Raw genomic sequence first — 16,750 nt, forward strand, 5'->3', positions numbered from 1 at the left:
AATGTGTTGTAGTACATAGGTATCTTACAGAATAAAATTTGATTCCCTTCATTCTCTGCACAGTTTTATAAAGGTAACTGATGGAAATCTTTGAAGTGCTGGCCAGGTTTTACCTCACGGAAAGTATGTAAAAAAACTCAAGTAACAGCTTAAAAATGCCATCTTTCCACCACTTTCATAATCTTTGATTATGCTTACATTAAAAGAACATTAATCTATTTAAAAACGGAACGTTCTCTTTTCTTTTGAAAACATCTTCTGCCATGTTCATATTTCAAGATTTAAATACACACAAAGTACAGGTTTCATAAATACACACAATTGTTAAAAACATATTGTCCTAATCGTGGCAAAGGCTTAAAAAACTGTGAGTCTCTAAATCTTGGAGCATGTGACATATCTTATTCGTACAGGCACATTACACGTGAAATCCACTTGACACTTTGTCTTAAAATTTATCTTAATAACCTTCTGAAGAATGAAGAATTACAACTATATACAATTACTCAGTAAAAGAGGTTCACCAGGTCACTTGCTGTGAGTGGATAAGGAAATTTCTTCATTTGGACGAAATGGACCAATTGTGTTTGAAATAAAAGATCAAGTCCATGTGCAGTAGTTGTATCCAAATCTCGTGTCACCTCCCACAGCTGACTCACACCTGATTACCTGCTGCGCTTACAGAAGCCAGCTGTGAGTTACTGGGAATGAATAATCGAGTTTCCACTGTACTTTACAGCTTAACATCATCCACAAATAGCCTGATCTGTGATTCCAGTTCTTTACTAATCATCATTATCCTCCTTTCTCAATATCCAAATCCTGGCAGAGCAGGATATTTACGGCACTTCTCCACATTCCTCCCTTCTTCCACCATATCTCTTCCATCATGTTGTCCCAGTCCAGGTTTCTTCTTCTTGCATTCCTCTTTATAGAATTGATCCACACTGTTCTAGGTATCCCTCTCATTCTCTTTCCCTCAACCTTCATCTCCAACCTCTGTTTTGGTATTCTTTCTCGTCCAGCCTCTTTACATGTAAACCATTTTAGTTTATGCCTTTGCTGGCAAGACCTAGTGTTTACACTGCACTATGTCTTCTGGTATAGGCTAGAGCAATTTTGTTACTTTCATTGACTTGTCTCAGTCTTATCCTTGGCATTGACAATATGAGGTATGAGTGGTGCTAGTAATGCTATTCCTTATGCAGCCAGTCCTTGCTATGAATGGTGTGAAAATGTTTCTCATAGGGTCAGTTGGTGCATACATTTCAGTGGGCTTGGCAGACTGATATGTAATTGCAACACCTGGCTCAGTGAGGAAAGCAACAGGAAACTACCTCACTCCTCTTTTCCCTAGTACACCTCTTAAGTGATGCCTAGGCCATCTATGACAGCTGATGGTGGAACTGTTGAGGATCCAACCATCATTAGGGCTGGGGACTGAACACATACATTTTAGTTTATTCCTAACAATTTTCTCATTTGTGTTTTCCATTCTGACTTTCTTTCTAACATCTTAGTTTCTCACTGTCTTTCCTTGTCTTACCTATCATAGTTCTTAGATATTTCATTTAGCTGGCTTAAATTCTACTCTCGTCATTGTCCAGGTCTCAGCTGCAAAAGTCAATATGGGTGCATAATAGCAGATATCGCAGATTCGGGAGGTCAAATTGACCTATACCTATACATAGTGGTCACATGTTAATGATTCATTCGTGAAGGGCAGACCAGTGCTGGGGAATGTGAAGATATTCCATTTTCTTGAGAAATTGTTGTTGTAGGGTATAGGGAGTTCTGGTAGAGGAGGCAACTAATATTGGCAAATTAATGAAATTTACAAAAGAAGTATGCAAAAGTTGAAAGCTAGAAAAGCAGCTAGGATTAATCACATTTCTGGGGATATACTAAAGGCAATGAATTGGGATATAGTACCATATCTGAAGTACTTATTTGTTTACTGTTTGCAAGAAGGAGTGATACCAGATGAACAGAAAGTTGCAATTGTAGCCCCATTGTACAAGGGGAAAGGTGATAAGAATAAAGCATATAGTTATAGGGCAGTCAGCTTGATGTGTTGTTTGAATCTCTGGGAAAACATTTTTTATGATTATGTTAGACACGGTTCTGAAATTACTAACTGGTTTGATAGGAGGCAGTTCGGGTTTCGGGCAGGTTATTCCAGTGGGGGGTCATCTTGTAATATTCCAGCAAGATATAGCAAATATTTAAACTCAGAAGGTCAAATGAACTGTATTGCTATTGATGTATCCGAGGCTTTTGGTAGGATAGATGATGGGAGACTGATGATAAAAATAAGGGCTATTGGACTATACAAAAGAGTGGTTGAATGGGACACTAAATTTCTAGAAGACAGAACTCAGAGAATTAGAGTAGGTGAAGCGTTTTCGGATCCTTTAATGATTAAGGGAGTGATCCATTATTGAACCTTTATATTTTCTTATATGTATATATAACATACGAAACACAAATTTTCAACTAAAATGATGCACAGAAGGCCTGTAGAGATTTCAGATGAATTAAGAACACTGCGATCGGAATGAATGAAGAAGTACTGGGCAGATGAGAAGAATCAAACAGTACAACCTTCAAAGAAAAAGTGTACATGGAAGACTCAAGTGGTCCACTGTGGCCAATAAAGTTAATAATAATTAATAAAGAATCACACTCTTATCACAAGTGGCAAAAATACTGGGAAGGGTATTAGGGAAGAGAATGAGAAGAAAGGTAGAAGGAGAGTTGCAAGAGGAACAGTATGACTTTAGAAGTGGAATCTACCTTGGATGCAATCTTCAGCATGGAGCAAATAATGGAAAAGAATTGGGAAATGGTATTATTGGTATTATAAATTTACTCATTCCGGACAAATATTTTAAGTTCCCTATGGGAATCAACATCTATATCATCTGATGGCCAGGCAGGCATCAATTTTTGGAAATGAGACATAGCTCTCATAGTGCATTGGCACTGCTGGTGGCTTCAGGTAGCCTATGCAGTGGCCTCCACGGTATGCGCTAGCGTTGCATCTTGGCAGGTGTGCTAAGTCCCAACTGACGAGCCCAACTTAGCACACGAGGGCGAAACGCAGACAACCAAGAATGAGTTAGCTGGAAAATTTATAATGTCCAATAATGGACCATTATATTGGTATTATAAATTTACTCATTCAGGACAAATATTTTAAGTTCCCTATGGGAATCAACATCTATATCATCTGATGGCCAGACAGGCATCAATTTTTGGAAATGAGACATAGCTCTCATAGTGCATTGGCACTGCTGGTGGCTTCAGGTAGCCTATGCTGTGGCCTCCACAGTATGCAGTAGCCTTGCGTCTTGGGAGGTGTGCTAAGTCCCAACTGACGAGCCCAACTTAGCACACGAGGGCGAAATGCAGGCAACCAAGAATGAGTTAGCTGGAAAATGTATAATCTCCAATAACGGACCATTATATTCGTATTGGAACAGGTGTTGCCAGCAAATTTTCAACGGGTTTTCTTCGGTATTATGATGCCAATTTTAAGTTAATGGTCCTTAAACCTGCAGAAATAAAGAATAATTGTGAAGCCGTGGGGGAAAAACAAAAATACGGCATGAGGAAAGTCAATGTTCGGCGTCTAAAAATGTGTAGGCCTACTGTACAACAAGGCATTCATACGATTTTACAATGTACTTTTTGACCTTGATTTAAATTTTGGGGTTCATCTTGGATTCGGAGAAATACGGTACTATATTTTTTTCAGAATGAAATTCAACAATACATACACTTTCACATAGCATCGGATTTCGAAAAATAACAAACAAGTAAGCCGTAGTGTGGATATCATCTGCGGAAATGCAAGTTTTGAACATACTGATTGCCGTTTCATACCGATTTTAATGTGCATCGGGGGTTTTACGACTTTTATACAAAAAATGTTATAGTTTATTTATAACATATATTTACACTTGGAACTAGTTTCGACGCTGTTTGGCGTCATCTTCAGCCAAAATGTGGGAAATAGGCTAGCATGTAGACATTTATATTACACAAGGTGTTACATCAGTGTGAATAAATGAGGGAACATGAAGACGCAAAGTACAATGTCAGTTTCAAAGTGGTCATGAAGGATGAGTCAAAATTGTATAAACATGAGATAACATAATCACTTAAACAATAAACATATAAACATATAAACTGTAACAAAACCATGCGGAAGTACGAGATGATTGGTATTGGAGATTCAAATTATTTCAGACACTCTTCCATTGAATGTTGCCTGCCGCGAGTGTAGTACAAAACATCGGTTAAGTTTCCTATCTTCCATTCTCAGTTCAATACGGACAAAAATGAAATTCTTAGATTTAAATTTTATACAAAAATCGGATATAACGACAATCCGTTATAACGAGTAAATTTTTCGCTGTAATGAATTCTCGCTATAATGGACTCCTACTGTATTTGGTAAGAACATAAACATGATTAAACAACAAAAAAGGCTAAAGTTATGAAACACCCAAAACTCGTCAACCTTATTGGAATCACTCTTAAGAATACTAACTTGAAAAGTCAACTTTAGAGGTGAATTGTCTGAGCCATTTAAAATCCACACTGGACTTTGACAGGGAGATAGACTCTCGCCATCATTGTTTAACTGTGCCCTGGAGAAAGTCATGCAAGAATGTGTAAAGAAATGTCATTCAAACATCAAGGTAGACAGAAATATTAAACTTAATTGCCTAGTATTCGTAGACAATCTTGCATTACTAGCAAGTAGAGAGGAAGAAGCTAAATTTCAAATTAAAGAGCTCGAGAATATTTCTGCAAAACTCAGACTGCAAATCTCGTTTGAAAAGATTGAAATGATGCCGACCTTCAGAATTGAAACACCAGCCATTCACCTCGACAATAGCAAACAATTAAGATTGTGATATGTTCAAATATCTTGGGAAAATTATAACCTGGAACACAAAAGACAAAACATCGATCGACAGCAGAACATCTAAACTGAAAACAGCACAGCGAATTACCTGACCAACTAATAAAAGAAAATCTCTCTCCATGAATGCTAAATTTTGACATTACAGTACAGTTGTAAAACCCGAAGCAACTTATGCTAGTGAAACATCTTCAAGTTGAACACTAAATTAACAACCAATAAATTGCAGAAAGTAGAGAGAAGAATCATGAGGACAATCATCAATAAGAAACACCAAATTAATGGCCAATGGAGATTATTATCTAATGAAGTAGTATATCGTGAAAACAAATCGATAACAGATACAAGGCGGAAAATGAGAATTGCCTTTTTTGGTCATATATTCAGACTGCCAGAAACCTGACTAGTGAAGCAGTTATTTAGTTACTTCTGGAAAAAACAAAACAAAACAAAACAAAGAACACTTGGTTCACAGAGATCATGAATGATTTAGAAGAATTAAATTTGTCAGTGCTCCAAATTGAAGGCAGAGAAGAGAATTCTAAGGAATAAACACTTGCAATTCAAACTCTTAACATTTGAACAAAGGAAGTACACGATGACTGACAGGATGAAGTTTTGGGAACGAAAGAAGAAGCTGAAAAGCTGACTATTTAATACTATTGGACTTTAGTATATATGACTGATTAAAGTGCTCCAATGCATTAAACTATGTAAAACAAAAAAGGAGGGGGGCAAGGTTAAGATTACATGTCAGGATAACAATGCTATTGCTCAAAAGCAGTCACATACCTCATTTTCATCTCTCTGTTACTTAAGATTATTCTGAAAGTTTTAAATGAGAGGTGTGCTCATTTTGCTTCTTCTTTTCTTTTTCTTTTTTTCGCCTCCTGCGTCCGAGGACTTGGTATCGTACAACGTTATGAGAGCGTATTTACTTGACAGTAGAGAGAATACTTGCCGTTTAACCCTCTTGCACTCAGCGCGCCGATCTATCGGTGCAAGAGGTTATGGTTCATTGAAAACCATTTCACTAGCCTTGCCTAAACTAAAAAATATGATTTTATATAATGTCGATGTGCTGAATCCAAATTTTCAATCTGTTCACTTCTATCATGTAAGGTTTCCTTGCAAAATCACTTTACATGTATTGTATAAATTATGCAAATTTCATCACAAAAGTTTTCATAATACTTTTTTATTTTAAAGAAAAAAATATTTAATATACACAACTTGCTGAAATTAATGTGTATGGTGGTTAATACATGTCACTAAGAATGATTTTGCTTTATTTTGTCTTCTTTACGTCACTATTGGAAAGTTTCACACAAATTTTACACCCTTTGCTTCTTACTTGAGAAAGTCCTTTCCTTTTTCATTTATGTTTGTCTTCAGGTATTTCATGCTTTAACATCCAACAATAGTCTGCAAGCATACTGATGCTCCAGCGTCCCTGGTATCTCCTTTAGAAGTCCAGGATATCCTTGTGAAATCGTTCGCCTTGTTCTTTGCTCAAAAATCCTAGATTTTCAGGGAAATAATCTAGGTGAGACAACAAGAAATGAATTTTCATACTCATGTTACAACCAAGTTCCTTGTATGCTTCAAGCATGTTAGCCACAATGTTTCGTTAATTGGGACCCTTGTTGTTACCTAGAAATTTTGAAACAACTTCACAGAAAGATATGCATACTGCTTTCTCCTTTTCATCCATAGTGCTTTTAAATGCTGCATCTGAGATCAATTTTCTTATATCAGGACCATTAAATATACCTTCTTTTAATTTTGCTTCAGATAGTATTGGAAACTTCTCACATATGTACTTGAAACAGTATCCTTCCTTATTTAAAGCCTTTATGATATGTTTCATTAACCCAAGCTTAATGCGGAGAGGAGGCACCAAAACTTTAGAAGGACTCACAAAGCTTTCGCACAACATTCTTAGAACTGATTTCCAAACTTTCTCAAGGTGGCCAGTCTTTCTTAGTCCAGTGATCAATTCGTGGCCTGCTATACCACAGGCAAAGAAAGCACAGAAATTTGGTAAAACCAGATTGTTGACCCAGCAGCATAGTAAGAACTTTAAAATTGCCACAAACTTGCCAGTTGTGTTCACTGTAGTTCACTCGCAGTAACATCAGTTGCAAATTTGCATATGATTCTTTGAAAATCACTGAATAGGCAACAGGCACTGAACCAAAAACATTTCCATTATGAAGGAGAACACCCTTTAAACTTCACTTGGAAGCATCAATGAATAGTCTCCATTCATTTGGATCATAGTTTGGAAGTCCAAGTTATAGCATAAGTTCTTTCACATTATTGCAATATACAAGGTAGCCTCTTTGGAGAAAAATGATTTAAATTTTATTTCGTGTTGTCTGTACCAACAGACAGAGCAGATTTTTTTCCTTGGAGTCTAGAACCCAACAACTTAGCTAACTCTTTAGAGAGGGCAAGATCCCTCACCAAGTCATTTAATTCACTCTGGTTTAATTTACCCACATTCTGCAGCAGACAATCCTGGTAGGTAGTCACTGTCACTCGTCTCAATTTCAATCACTTCTACATCAGACTCGGATGAAAAGTGTCCAGGATTTTCTGGTCGCACAGGCCCATAGGGGACAGGTAAAATGACTGACCGAACAACTGGATACACAACTTGCTTTCTATTTTTAGCATTGTATCCCCTCACATCATATGAACAGAAGTAGCAGTCATTACTATGGTTTGACTGCTCTCTGCAAACCACAGGTATTCCAAAAGATAGCGACGATCGTTTGCCGTTGACCCATTGACGAAGACCTTTAATGCATATTCTACATACTTTGTGGGGCGCTCAAGGTTTACTTTGGTCTCCAAGTTTGATTCCAAAATAGGCAAGATATAATTTTTTACAAAATCTGTAATATTATGCATGTGCTTAGGCAATGTGTATTTTTCACATATATAACAAAAGTGGTTTAGATCATTTATACATGAGTGATGCGACATGTTAAATATACTTTCGTACTGAACTATAGACTCGCAACATTCTACTCCACAATACAGCTTGAAACTGATATCCTTTCCAGATGACACGCACCAATGCAATGTGAGAGAAACTAAGACAGGATGTGTAAGTTTTCACAAAGATAACGGCTGATTCCAGAGAATTGTCAACCCAAGAAGGAAAGAAGTAAAGTTTAAAATAAAACTCAACAATTGGTTTTTATGATAGACAAAGCATTATATTAATTTTATGATATGTATTCTTTTTTTGATGTTTTTAAATTTTTAATCGTGTGGTTAATTGAAACTTTATGTGCAGTCTAAATTCATTTGATATTTCTCAATGTTTTAGGAATTACTGTTTATTATGATGAAAAGATATAAAAATAATTATGGTAAATGTTAATTCTAATGCTCTTTCTCTTCATTGTAAAGTACTTATTTAGGTCATTAACAGTTTATATAAGGTATAATAAGGCGACAAATTTATTGCTGCAGGCCGTGTAAACACGCGACGAAAAAGGTATAAAAGTTTTTGTAGACGAAAAGTGCGTGGCTCAATTTATATAAACTTTGGTATGCAAAGCCAATACTGTACACCCTTTCAAACTGCTATATCATTCGTTTAAAATTTCAAATGGATTCGTATGCAGATGATAGTAAAATACGTTGCGTGTTTACGACATTATCGCAAGCGTGCGGCCAGGAGTTCCCCGTCGCATGGAGCCATGTGTACAGGAATGCTGGAGACGAAACTGAGTGGTACCAGTAGCAAAGTGATGATGAAAATAACATATCCTGAATTCAAGAATCTGGCACAGTTCAAGAGTGTCTTGATAAACTAGTAAAATCGTGCCCCTTGTTTATGAAACACATTTATTAAAACAATGCAAAGCAAAATGTTCGATGTACAGAAAAAACTAACAACTGAAAATTCAATGGTTTTGCAAGTGAATTTCGTGGAGAATTTCACTATTCTTCCACAAGATGAAATTCAGGGTTATTGGCATTGCCGACAAATTACGATATTTACCCCTGTTGCGTGATTTGCGGGAGCATGACAAATATGCCACGCACTAATTTTTAGGCAAAGTATTAACAGACATCAAGGAAAAACGACCACAAATCACAAGTGTGTTTATCTTCTCGGACGGGGCGGCGAGCCAGTTCAAGCAAAGGTTCATGTTCGCAAACCTAACGTTTTTAAGAAAACTTTTGGAATGAATGTCACTTGGAATTTTTTTCGCGTCTGGGCACGGGAAAGGTGCTGTTGACGGTGTTGGCGGAACACTAAAACGTAATTTGACTGTTGCTCTACGTGCAAAAAGGGACCTTATAAACATGCACGATGTCGTGGAAGTAGCAAAAAGAAATTCAGCAAACACAAATGTTATATTTGTTCCTTCTGAAGATGTTGAAAGGAGTAAACCCCTTCTGAAAAGCCACTTCGCCGATGTCTGTGCAGTACCAGGAACACATGTTTTTCACTATGTGGAGTCAATAAAAAAAACACATAGATCAGACAAGAAAATAATATTATTCAGAAACAACTACCACACACACTCTACATCCAGACTACAAGATCGAAGCAGATGACAAAAATACACCCCGTGATACGACTTTTGAAGTGGGAGACTTCGTCCTTGGAAAATACAGTGGAAAGAAACATTCCAAGTATTATGTTTGTACCATAGCTGAAAGTGATTATGTTTATTTTGTAACCAATTTTCGCAAGTGCCACGACGAAGCTAAACTGTTTTGTGAACCACCGACGAAAGACGAGTGCTTTTAAAATGAAAGTGAAATCGAAAGAAAATTATCGGTGCTTCGTTTTACTCGTGGGAATGGTATTTTGATGAGTCTATACCAGGAGCAGAATGAACATAAATTGTTTTTTCATTTTATATTTTTTTCTGATCAAGCTTTCATTCAAACTGTACGCTACGTACTGCTAAGCATTGAATGTCCAGATATTTTTATATATTTTAGATTTTGCATTCACTGTTATTAGTGTTAAATAAATGCGTGACAATTCATAAAAACACTTTACTTAGGCCACATGTTTGTGCCAGTATATGTAGTTATACATATTATTATTATTATTATTATTATTATTATTGGGAGGAAGGAAGCTTGTAGTTTTACGTAACCGATAATCACACTATCATAACCGACGGAACCTCATATTTTACATGAAATCCGAACCACCGGACGTGACTTTCACGTTGAAAATCACAGATGCATTAATTGGGACTCGAACCCAGTCCATCTTGATGGTTGCAAGCAGTTTGACCACTGCGCCATCTCGCCCCTTCTCTATTATTATTTGCTGCGATATTAAATATACGTTTTATCATTCAGTGATCATATTTGATGCGGAGTTAAAGATTTATTAGCCCCTCATGCCATGTCGCCATAGCGCAGATTCGCATGTGTAATCCTGTGATGCTGTCAAGTAAACATGCGACGATCGCTTTTAAATATATTACGCAGACATTATGCAACTTACACATGTGTCTTTTCTTTTTCACAAAATGTAAATTTGTCCTTTTTGTAAACAATATATTAACATTACTAATAAAAGTTACCACAATTCACAGAATTTAGAAAAAACGTAAAGGTATGCGAAGTTTATAGTCCGTCCCATGTAAACACCGACTGCTACGTTTGAAAGTTTATAAAATCGCATACATCAGGTTTATAATGATGACATATGTAGGGGTTATTAAGTATCATCTAGGCATTATTAGGCAAAAATCTCAATTTGTTTAGGTGGTAAGTTTCATATATATGTTAAAAAGAAATGTACAAATGTAAACACACAACGCCTGGAATTGGCCAAGATAAGAATGTGTCTGTCACCACGGAGTGGCTATTTATCTCCCACAAATAACCCTAAGATGGCAAGGGTGCACATTATATCGAACTTCCCGAGGTGCTTGCACCCCGTAACAGACATATGGTGTCCTCAGTGTTTACTATAAGCACATTAAAAGCATTCTAAATACATTTGGTGTTCAAATCCTGACATCATAAAACTACACATGGTAAAGTATTACATAATTACTCTATGGGCATATGAAAATTACACTATAAGGAAAATAAAATAAAATTTTAAAATTAAATGGTACGTGATAGGAACTGGCCTTGAATTTGAATTCAGCATGCTAAAAATACTCCAAAAACAATCAAACTTCAGAGGCAGCAATTACATCACAGACTAGTGTATTTATTTTTCCAAATCATTTCATTTAATTAACATTCCTATGCCTAAGAATGCAGTGGTTATGTTGCACATTACACAAAGAAAATTTTCTTAGGTTTAAGGGTTTTCTTAGAAATCTTTGAAAAGAGAATATATGCAACTGTGTTCTAATTTTGTATCATTGTGTATATATAAATAGTCCACTGCTGTGGTCTGATTTTCCTGCTCGGCTAGTCGGCCTTCGATTCCAAGATCTGCCACACAACTGGTTTAACCCTCTTGCACTCAGATTATATGCAGGGATTTGCTTGAAACAGCTCAAACTGATTTTTGTGATTTTGCAACCAAATTACAAAAAAATCAACATACAAACAGTTTAACACATATTATTAAAATAAAATAAATCACACTAATATAGGAAACTACAATCATTTCAGAAATGAATACACCTTGGACGTATTAATATTGGTAAAGCCGAAATAAATTATTAAACTTGAAAAATTAAATGATTGACATAATAAAGAACTTTACCCCGTGGCACAAACAGAGCCATCTACTTGGTATGCCATACAGTAGACAGGTTTGCAGTGCCCTTCTTGATGCAGCACTTCCTGACACTGTTCCAGGTCCCAGAGACGCCACGAGCTGTCAAAACAGCAAGTTCCAAGGAAACGTCCAGACGGATGGAATGCTATCCTGGACACACGGTGTGGAGCATGTCCTTCCACATCAGCCAAGGGTTCTTCACTAAAGGAATGTAACGATGTTATCAGTTAAAAGCAACGTACTCTGGAATTCAGGACTGACACACACACACACACACACACACACACACACACACACACACACACACACACACACACACACAAAACAGATACACTCCCCAGAAAACAAACATATCAGCCGATAATAAAAACTTTCAAAAGAGGTGATGCTTATTGTATTATTTTCCCTTACACACACATCTAGCAGAGACGTGGACACTGACAAAAGACAGGAGAGTAAAGTCCACATCAGTGAGATGAAATATTTTTAAGTATGATAGGAATAACAAGAAAGCACAGGGTAAGAGATTAGGATGTCAGGAAGGAAACCAGAGTTTTCAGGTAGAATGGAGAGAAATAAACTTATAAGATTTGGGTATGTTAAGACAATGGAAGAGGGAAGGATACCAAAGCCAACAATGGAGGCCAAGATTGAGAGAAGGGGAACAAGGGATAGACTCAGACTAATATGGTTGGACTCAATCAATTTTGCAAATGAGTCTAATAAAATCAGAAAGAATGCTTTCTCAGAGTTTACAACCATGTCAAGCTGACTGCCTCGTGATAATCTGCTTTATGTTTATCACCATTTCCTTTGTACACTGAGTAGTAATTCTCCATTCACTTAATACAACTACTCCGTGCAAACAGTAATCCAACAAGTATTTTAGATAGGGTACTACATCCCAAACCACTGTCTTTAGTATATCCCCAGAAATCTTATCAATTCCAGCTGCTTTTCTAGTTTTCAACTTTTGTGCCTTATTGTAAATGTCTCAGTTATCGTAGGTAAATTTCAATACATTGTTAGTATCAGACACCTCCTCTACTTGGACTTTAATCCTTGTAACCAACAATCTTTAGATATTGCTGACTGAATACTTCTGTAAATCCTCACATATACACTCCCGTTGTTCAGTAAGAGATAGATCTTATGGAGACAATGGGATAGGAAAAGACTAGGAGTGGGAAGGAAGCAGCTGTGGCCTTAATTATTAAAGTACAGCCCCAGCATTTGCCAGAATTGTTCTTCCTAGAAACTGTTTTCCATCTTTCACTAAAATTCATATGACTGCCAATTATGTTTGCTATCATGTTATTGGGGTAGTAAGAGAAGAGAAAGAGAAAGCATCAAATGAGTTTGGGGATAAATTGAAATTAGAGAGCAGAGGTAATACAAAGTTATTGTACAGGGTAGTCAAGAACAGAAGGTGTGAGCAAGAGGACACAAAGGCAATAGAAGGGAACAATGGAGCCTTAGTGCAAGAAGAAGATGAAATCAGGAGTGAATTTAAGAATTTTTTTGATAAACTCTTAATGGAGCAGCAAACACTACATCAGACAGTAAGGAACCGTGTAGTAGCAATGATAAAAGAAGAAGCATAGAACCAACAATTACATGGCTGGAGACAGAAAAGTCCCTGAAAAGTATGAGGAATGAGAAAACAGTTGGACTGGATGAGTTAAGTGCAGATACATTGCAAGCAGCAGGAACTCCAGCATTCCAGTGGTTATATGGACTCCTTAACACAGTCATCATCATCATCATCATCATCATTTCTTTGCTCCAGCAAGCCGGGTGCAGTTGTGTACGAGCCTCCTCCAGTTTGTTCTATCCATCCACAGATGCTGCTCATATATGTGACACCAGTTCACATCTCTAATTTCAAGGTCCTTCATTATCTGTTTTTCCCAAACATCACAAGGTCTTCCTCTTGGTCTCTTCCCAGGAACATTGTGGTCAAAGTATGTTTGAGGAGTCCTGTGAGGGTTCATTCTTTTCATGTGACCATACCACTGCAATCTCTTCACTTGTTACTAATCTCTTGATGTATGGTATTGCCTGATGACAGAACACTACCTAAATACTGGAAGTTGTCTACAATATCCATCTCCTCATCTCCAATTCTTAGATGAACAGTTAGAGAGTTTCTACTCATCACCAAGCCAACTGTCTTTGTTTTGCTGATTTTGAGACCTAAGGTTGTAAAAGCTTCATGCCAGAGATCTAGTCTAATTTGTACTTTCGCTTCTGTCACACCCCATACCATCACATCATCAGCAAAAACCAGGGCATTAGTTGTTGGATCCTTTCTCTTAACTGCTTTTAAAACTTCATCCATTATGATTATGAAGAGAAGTGGTGAAAGACAACTTCCTTGCTGGACTCCACTCTTCGTTTCAAACCAACCTGACCTTCCATCCTGGACCTGGACACAACACTTGGTTTCATCATATAATCACTGTACTCATGCTATGATGACATCAGGCACTTTCTTATATCTCAAACATTCCCATATATGTCTGCGTGGTACGTGGTCATATGCTTTCTTGATGTCCAGAAAAACGGTTATAAGTGTTTTACCTTTCTCCCAATACTTCTCATAGAGCATTCTGGTGGAAAAAAATGAGGTGCGGCCAGTATCCAGTATTCGGGAGATAATAGGTTCGAACCCCACTGTCGGCAGCCCTGAAAATGGTTTTCCGTGGTTTCCCATTTTCACACCAGGCAAATGCTGGGGCTGTACCTTAATTAAGGCCACGGCCACTTCCTTCCCATTCCTAGCCCTTTCCTATCCCATCGTCGCCATAAGACCTATCTGTGTCGGTGCGACGTAAATCAACTAGCAAAAATAGATCTATGAGGTCTAAATCCATGTTGTTCCTCCTCAAGTGTAGGTTCAACATATTTTCTAATCGTGCTCTCAAGATGGATTCATACATTTCCTTAACACAGCATAGCAGAGAAACATTATCCCAAAAGATTGGAAGAAGGGAAAATTGTACCTCTTTTCAAGAAGGGGAGTAGACGGAAATGCGAAAACTACCGTGGAATTATGCTGTTTTCTCATGGTCAAAAACTTCTGGAAAAATCATAGAGAGTAGATTAAGAGGAATTGTAGAACCTTTATTGGAAGAGGAAGAATATGGTTTTAGGCTCAGAAATACAAGTACAGACATTATCTTTGCTGTGAGGATGTTAAGAAAAAGCACTGGGAAAAAGGGAAACCACTTTTTCTACTATTGTTGGACATTGAAAAAGCTTATGATATGAGCACCAAGGGAGTGTATCTAGGAATACCTAAACGAGCTGAGGGTTTACGACAGTCTTAATGCAAAAGTGAAGATGCTGTATGATAAAACCAAAAGTTGTGTGCAAGTGGGTTGTGGGGTGTCCAAATAATTTGAAATGAAGAAAAGACTACAGCATGGCAGTGCTTTGTTGCCCCTCCTATTTATCACCATGATGGATGCCATAACAAAGGCACAAAAAAGGAAGGAGCAGCATGACTTACAAGCTTTCATCTTTGCAGATGATGTGGTGGTAATCTGGGCTGAAACCGAAAATGATGTGGATGAAAGGCTGCAGAAATGGAGTCCAGAGTTCAAGAGACATGATTTAAATATCAGCAAGGCTAAGACAGTGGTGATAAAGATACAGAGAGATGATGAATCACAAATCAGACTAAATGACATGAAAACGGACCGTGTTCCAAAGTTTAAATGCTTAGACAGTGTAGTATAAAAAACAACCTTGCAGAATATGAGGTGGACAATAGAATTAGCAAGAAAATCAATTTTACCACCTAGTAGGACAACTGCTGTGAGATAAACCAGTACCACCAAAAGCTCAGATGACATTTTACAAATTCTATTATACACCCATCCTTACGTATAGCCTGTAAACTACCATGTTAACGAGACAAGACAACTCAAAACTCCAAGCTGCAGAAATGAAGTTCCTATGCACCATGATACAGAAGACAGGAAGGACAAGATCAGGAACCAAAAAAAAAAGTCTGAGAGGAGGTAGGAATAGGAGACTCCCTACTACAAAGTATCCAAAAGGCAAGATTGAAGTGGTTTGGACACGTAAAAAGGATGAGTGCAAGAAGGACTACAAGAAGGGAATATGAAAGAGAAGTAAAAGGAAAAAGACCGGTGAGCAGGTGCAGAGAAAATGGACCAATCTAGTACAAAAAAATGTCAAGGCAAGAGCAAGATTGGGAGAAGGTCACGAGAGCAAAATGGTTCATGGACAAAGATGGAGGGGGTCATACACCTCACCCAGGCAACTGGAGATGATCTTGTAATGGCAACTAGAGATCGTCGATAATGATTACAGTCATGTTGTCCTTAGCTGACTTCTTTACTAAATTCAATTTCCTGTTAAGTTCTTTCTTACTTACTTACTTCTCCTTACTTCCACAACCATACCTAATTTAACTTATTTCTAACCTGCACTTTGTTCTTAATCTCTTTATTTCTCTGTTACAATTTAGGGGGCCTTTACCATTCCTTACCACCTTTAAAGGTACATACTTGTTGTCACACTCCTCAACAATTAATTTAAACTCACCCCATACACCATTTACATTTTTATTTACCATTTTTCACTGATCTCGATTACTGTTTCAAAAACTCCTTCATGACTGTCTTATCAACCATACGGTACCGCCTAACTGTCTTTCCTTCATGGTCTCCCTTTCCCTTGCATTCATTTTTAACTATGACTAAAGCAGCTTCATAACCATTTATACCATCTCTCTCTTCAGTTTCTCTATAGAGCTCATTTGGTTCTATCAGCAGCATGTCTAGAACATTCTTTCCTCTACAGTAGTTGGTTCCATCACTTTTAAAACAACAGATAGGCAACCTGCCACCTGGGCGACTGCCCTGAATGCAGATCAGTAGTGATTGATTGATTCATTTCTCATTCAGCTGTCCATCCCAGATTAACTTACCATTTGTTGGTCATGTTTTCTGTCTATTGCATTACCTTCCCAGTTGACACTTGGTAAAATGAGATCACCCACTACAATCACATTCCTTTCTGTGCCGTTCCCCACATAA

At 37.4% G+C, this 16,750-nt stretch overlaps 1 protein-coding gene across 2 annotated transcripts in view; it reads right to left on the reverse strand.

Moving 5' to 3' along the window:
* U4-U6-60K (U4-U6 small nuclear riboprotein factor 60K) overlaps nt 1–16,750 on the reverse strand; it is a 166,618-nt gene that overhangs the window by 20,680 nt on the left and 129,188 nt on the right. For both annotated transcript variants that reach the window (XM_067148679.2, XM_068227944.1), the window contains exon 7: nt 11,664–11,879. In XM_067148679.2, coding sequence (XP_067004780.2) covers nt 11,664–11,879 — 216 coding nt within the window. The remainder of the gene's footprint in view (nt 1–11,663; nt 11,880–16,750) is intronic.

This window comes from Anabrus simplex, chromosome 5 (assembly GCF_040414725.1).
Source record: "Anabrus simplex isolate iqAnaSimp1 chromosome 5, ASM4041472v1, whole genome shotgun sequence".
Taxonomy (NCBI): Eukaryota; Metazoa; Arthropoda; class Insecta; order Orthoptera; family Tettigoniidae; genus Anabrus; species Anabrus simplex.